Source organism: Armigeres subalbatus, chromosome 3 (genome assembly GCF_024139115.2).
Source record: "Armigeres subalbatus isolate Guangzhou_Male chromosome 3, GZ_Asu_2, whole genome shotgun sequence".
NCBI classification, from domain to species: Eukaryota; Metazoa; Arthropoda; class Insecta; order Diptera; family Culicidae; genus Armigeres; species Armigeres subalbatus.
In genome coordinates this window covers 310,111,480-310,118,032 of record NC_085141.1, presented here as the reverse complement: position 1 = coordinate 310,118,032, position 6,553 = coordinate 310,111,480, and the positions used below count along the sequence as shown (strand labels likewise).

At 39.0% G+C, this 6,553-nt stretch overlaps 1 protein-coding gene across 2 annotated transcripts in view; it reads right to left on the bottom strand.

Annotated features, from left to right (window-relative positions):
* Positions 1-291: 291 nt before the first annotated feature.
* Positions 292-6,553, bottom strand: part of LOC134225229 (hyaluronidase Tab y 2.0101-like) — a 167,183-nt gene continuing 160,921 nt past the window's right edge. For both annotated transcript variants that reach the window (XM_062705122.1, XM_062705121.1), the window contains 2 exons: positions 703-791; positions 292-642 (listed from right to left, as the gene is read on the bottom strand). In XM_062705122.1, the coding sequence (XP_062561106.1) occupies positions 516-642; positions 703-791 (216 nt within the window). In that variant the 3' untranslated portion in view covers positions 292-515. The remainder of the gene's footprint in view (positions 643-702; positions 792-6,553) is intronic.

Genomic DNA, 6,553 nt, shown 5'->3' with positions numbered 1-6,553 from the left:
AGACAAGACGTGGAACGCGCATCAATTTTCCAGCATTTATGGGAAATGAACGTAGTATAGGTGTCCCCGGCGGTGTCGACTTCCTCTGCTAGACGCTTGTAGGAACTTCGCGACGGAACGCCGGTTTGACGATGATGGGTTTTGTTTTTCATGCTGCCGCCGCAAATTTGCTTTGAAGAACTGGAGTCTCCTTCTAAGTGCCAGGGGTGGGTGGCAGTCATAAATCACAGAGAGAAACGGAAAATTGTGTAACATGTGACTCGGATCAACTAATTGGAATCCGATATACATATTTATGCCTTTTCTGAAGGATGTGTCGTTTGACTTGCTTTATTCCTACTACATAAAAATATAAATCATCTATCTATCGTACGATGGCCTTATTTAGAAATACGTCGAATACCCTAAAAAATGGTTGCATTTGGATTTGTCGATCACATTGATGCTAATGGTTGGGTTTATTTGGTGCTCATGAATACTGCCGTTGGTTTCGCTATTCGATTCGATGGTTCGGTTTAGGTCCACTGCAACAGTGGGAAGTCCATGGTTTTGGGAGCTTCAACGACGTACCGTTGCCGGAGAGATTGCAGAATTGGACCCAGCGTTGTGTCCATGTAGGATTTGAAGTTTAAGCACTTTTCTCTGGTGGAATAAAATAAGAAATTTGAATGTGAGAAATTATTAAAACTGATAATGCGTTACTTGTTGTTGAGATCATATGAGCTTCCCCAAAGGATGACTCCATCGGATCCAAACTGCTTCATGGCATTAAAAGCGTTGATCCAATCCGGCTGTGGAAATTTAAAACATATTGTTAGTGACAATCGAATTTTTAAAAAGCATTTAATCTGATTGCGATTTTATATAATCATACATATTATGAAGTCGCTCGTAACGAGCTTCACACACAACGTGATCGACCGAGAATTGCTTCGCAGTTGGAGTAGGTATTTGGAAACGATCTTCAAGTAGTTTTGAGAAAAACAGACGAAATCTGAAGCACGTGCTGAGTGCTTTTAGCGCAGTAGAATAGATGTAAATGCAATTGATCGAAAAAGGCGAATGGACCTCTAAAATTGCTACTTTGAGTCACGATCGTCTAGGACGCTGCAGTTTCACCGATTGACTTTTATTATCTTCTTCTCTTTCTCGATACTAAAATAAACCCTTTGTGAAACCCCTTGACTTATGAACTATAAATTATAGTGCAATCATTATGTGAATAGTTTCTATGGTTCCTCTAATGTTGTCTATTCCTAACAATATAAACGCCAAACAATAGAAGTCTTATTTGAAAAAGAATTCTGTCTTGTTGCAATCGCAAACGTTCTCCATGCTTAATTTTCCACTAACTCTATTTTTCCACCCTTTTTCTCTACACCCAACTTCTAGATCTTCTTATGGAAATTAAGCTGCTTTCAAATTTCCCTGAAAGCAATCGAAACAAACAGCTCCTGTTGTTATCGTGCTTCTGCGACCCCCCCACCCTCGTCTTAGCCCGAAAGATTTGCTCACATTGAAACAGGGGTCACGAGTTTTCTTCTGACCGACCAACCGTCACAAACTCGAAATAGAAAAGACGTTTCAATAAAAGTTAGCATAATTAACATTTTCTCTCACCCACAAAAATTGACTTATATTGGATCCTGACATCCAAACAAACCGAATTAAATCATTTATGCCAACCGGTAAGGAAAAAGATGAAATTGGTCAACCAAGGAAAAAATGCTAAGACGATTAGGACCCCGCCATCATGGACGGTTGGATGCGTTTCAATATGGTCAGTCAACCTTTTTTTTCGTTGGGTCGAAGCACGTGTTCTACACCGGAACGGTTTTTGGGTTGTTTGTCTGCAGGATGATAAAATGTGAATGGTTTTCTCAATTTAACATGTTTGTTACTCATCATTCTTCATTTATCGTGAAGGATTGTTTGATAGAATTACGTCTTTTCTGCGGTAGTGTTGAAAATTTCACACAAAACTCGACGCCCTCCAGCAGCAGCGGTGTATAATTTTGGTAATGACAGGCTCACTTGACTGGCAAAAAGAAATTGAGACATTTTCGCCGAGGCTTGGAAAGGAAAATCCCTAATTTCCCCCGCTCGGGATTGTACTCTCCATCGTTGTCGCGTCGCTTCCCGAATGGATGAATGCGAAGCGACAACAAAATAATTAAAGACTTGACTCCTTGCGCCAAGTGAAGCGAGCCGACAACTTTTCGCCATCAGCGTCACGGAAATTTCAGACTCCGGAAGCAACTGAACCAGTGAGGGCAATTACTTTGAACTTTCGCGCTTCGTTAAGGGGAGCAGCAGTATAGCGTTCGATTGGTGCCGATTTGGCGTCGAATTTATTCGCTTCCGAAGTTTAGTTTCCATCCTTGAAATGACTGTTCGGAAAACTTTGTCGACTGAAATATAGACTTTTTCCCTTACTGACGTTACATCCCTCAATTGGGGTATTGCCGCTTCGCGCCTTAGTGTTCTAAAATGAGATTGACAGTAATTTACTAGAATGGAGGAACCGAACTAGCTCAGGCATAGTCGTGTTTTGTAACCGATCATCTTACCACTATGCCACAAAAGACTCCGAATTTGAAATATATATGCCCCAAAATTAATCAGAAACTATGCATAAAGGAATAGTTGAAGCATGAAATTTATATCATATACATTAAGTTATAAAAAATCACTTCCTTGAGGGAACAATATTTGGAGCACTGGTGGAGTTATATTGGGGCACATGAGCCACCAAATCGAATGAAATTTAATTATATGTATCTGATCAGAACATTATTTCTAGCTTTTACAAGAATGTCTTCATTTGTCATGAGTCGAGTTTGTAGCATCTCATTTAATTCCACGACTCGAGTCGAGTCAAGTACGAGAAACTGAAGACGGCCTCACTGTCGAGGTCGAAATACGTATCTGTCAGAGTTACAATAAAGAGGAGGAATTGAATGGGATAGTACAAACTCTTGTGACAAGTAATTATATCTGTCAAAATTGTTCTGCAAAAAAAATATTTTCCTAAAATTTTGATTGCTCCTGGAAAAACTTCCGAAGGATTTCTTGGAGTTGTTTTTGAAACAAATCTAGAAATTTCTTTAGAAATTTAAATAGATATTTCTCCGGTAATTTTATTGGAAAGTCCATCGTAAATTCTAGTAACAATTCCTTTGAAAATACCGTATGCAATTCTTTTGTCAAATCTATCCGAAAATCTTTCAGGCTTTGGAAATTTCTTCAATAATTCATTCTGAAATTTCTCCAGGAATTTGTTCTAAAAATCCTTTAGAAATCCTTTCCACTTGATGAATTCCCTACAGAGATAATTTAGAATATTACGCCTTCATTTTTCTGACATTTCTTCGGAACATATTTTGGAAAGAAAATTTTTACAGAAATTCCTTAGGAACTTCCTTTTTCTTTTAGTAAAACCATATGAAATTACTGATGGAATTATTCCGGATATTTTATTGGAAGATTTTTTTTTCCGGAAATTGATTGTACGTGGATTTCCCTATTGCACCCGACCGTTCGAAATAGTCGCTCCTTGAACAGTTAGGTGTTCCTCGAAGGTGTGCGACGCGATCACTATGTCTCCAAGGTAGACGAAGACGTACGGTTCTAGTTCAAAACCTATCGCCTTGTCCATGAGTCTCGACATAGTGAACGGTGCATTGGTCAATCCGAATATTTCTTCGGTTATTTTCTCTTCAGGAAGAATCCGGCATTTCCTTCAGGAATGCATTCGAGAGTTCCGTCAAGAATACATACAGAATTTCTTCCCAAAATTCTACCAGAAGCTTCTTCAAAAATTTATGATGGAAATCCTCCGATTTAGCTCCATAATTTCACTTGTAAATCTATAAGAAATTCCTTCGGAAGTTCTTCTACGAACTTCTCCGGGCATTCCTCTCGGAACTCTCCGGGATTACTTCCAGCAAATTTTCCGGGAATACCTCCAAACATTCAATAGCGAATGAATTTCTCCTGGAATTCGTCCAAGTATTTCCCCAGAAGTTCTTACAGGTATTTTCCCGGGAAAATGCCGGTGAAACTCCCGGAGGGATTCTAGTAGAAACTGCTGGTGGATCTCCTAGAGGGATTCCTGAAGGAACTGCCGGAGGAGCTCCCGTAAGAACTCCCGGAGGAATTTCAGGAGGAACTACTAGAAGAATTCCTAGAGGACCTCCCGGATGAGCTCCCAGAGAAACTATCGGAAGAACTTCTGGAGAAATTTCCAGCTTAATTTCTGAAGGAAGCCTAAATGATTTCCTGAAAAAAGGCCTGAATAATTTCCTGGAATAGCTTCTGGTGGAACTCCCGGAGGAATTTCCGGAGAAACTCCCGGATGAATTGCTGGTGGAATTCCCGGAGGAACTCTCGAAGGAATTTTCTGGAAGAATTTCTGAAAAAACTCCCGGGAGAATTTTCAAAGGAACCCCGGGGAAACTACCAGAAGCATTCTCAGGAGCTCGCAGAGAAATTCTCGGAGGAGCTTCTGGTGGAAAATCTATATAAATTCCTGAAGAAGCCTAAATAAATTCCAATTCTGTCGAAATTCCCGGAAGAATTTTCTGAGCAACTGCCGATAGAACTACCGGAATAATTCTCGAAGGAAATCCTAGAGAAATTCTTGGTGGAGATGCCGATGGAACTCCTGGGAGAATTCCCGGAGGAATTTTCGGAGAAACTCCTGGAGGATCACAAGAAATTATTCGAAGCAATTCACGGAAAATTTTATGGAATTTACACAAGAAATTCGAAGATTCTTCGTGAAATTCTCAGGAATGTTTACTGGCAATTCTGCGGAATTTCCATGGAATATTCTTATTCTTAAAAATTATGGGAAACAGCACGAAATTATTTGAATTATTGCAGGGAATTCTGCAGAACTTATGAAGAAGTTCGTAAAGAATTTATTGGAGTAAATAATGGTGGAATTTTCGGATCAATTCCCGGCAAAATTTATGGTGGAATTCCTAAAGACACTGCCGAATAAGTTGCTGGAGGCATTTCTAAAGAATCCCTGATAGAATTTCGGATAGAATGCCAGGAGCAATTGTCGAAGGAATTCCTGGAGAAAGCTTGCATATTGATCTTTCTGCCTATTTTATAATAATAATTCAGAGAGGATTTGTTTAGAAATTTAGACGTATGCTTCTAGTTTTCTTAAACTTGAAAAATGCATGATTTTGATAAAAATTGATATAGCCGATTTCATATTATTTCTGAATACTATGTTCGTTAATAATTTTCTCACTTTATTTAAAAATATTTGATGAGCAATGAATCACGCATTTTTAAATCCATTATTGTTTTAATCATTATTGTTTCGATTTGGTTTCATTTGTCAATATTCATGTGTTTTTATAAAACTACTATAAAACTACGATTTAGAAGACCAAAAAAGTTGCCCCCCCCCCTTCTCGAAATCCTGGCGACGCCCATGCTAACAGGTCATTTGGCTGAATATGCCATTCGGATGAAAAGAAAGAGCCATTTGGCCCAAAAATGTACTTTTTGCAACCTGCTTTGGAAAGTGTCGTTCGGCTGAATTAATCATTTGACTAAAAAGACGTTTATCCGAATAGTTTCTGATAAACGTTCAATTCGGCTGAGTGGGATTTGGTCTGATGGTCTTTGGCTTAAAGGCCAGTATCGATTAGTAGAGTAGTAGTAGTAGTAGTAGAGTAGTAGAGATGTTGCGAAATTTTGTTCAACGGTAGTTTGACAATAGGCCTTTTCAACGTAAATGTCAAGGCCAAACGAATGGATATTTTGGATTAAATTACCCGTGCAGTTATTGACATTTGGCCGTATAACCTGTTGGCCTAAACGATATTTTCGGACAAATATTCCATTCTGTCAAATAACCATTTCGGCCATACGACCTGTTAGGGAAAACGACTTTCTCGGCCACGACTTTCTCGGCCAATGGAATTACCCAAGAATTTCTTATAGACAATACACTAGTCGTTCGATAACTGCAACATGTTTTCGTTTCAGTTAGCGAATGGCGTTCGATAACTGCGACGCATTCTAGACGCCAAACAATTGTCAGACGTCGTCAAATAGAAGTGCAGCTGATTGTTCGGTGCTATGCAGCTATCATCGATTTTGAGATTGTTTTGAAGCTCAGCTGTCCGATAACTGCAAAACTGATGTAACTATCGAAATGAAGTCAAATGACTTTCAGTTATCGAACGTCCCGTAGAAATCCAATAATTTTGAACAATTTTTCGTTGAGACATTTTGAACAATACTCCGCGGAAATTCTAAAGAAGTTTCCGTTAAACTTACGGAGAATTTTGTGAAAACCCAAATACCAGTGGAAAGGAATCACTCTGGGCAAACACTATTGATGCGCGTCCTGTTTACTTGACGTTTGGGAAACTGAATGAGGCAAGGTATCACATCGACTACACCCAGGTTTTTTATTTACGCGGTTGGAATTCATTAATTTTTCGGTTAACCTGAACTTTCACAGCTTTTTCAATATCCCCTGAATTTACTTTGGTTTTTTGTAAATTGTTTCTTGGAGTTA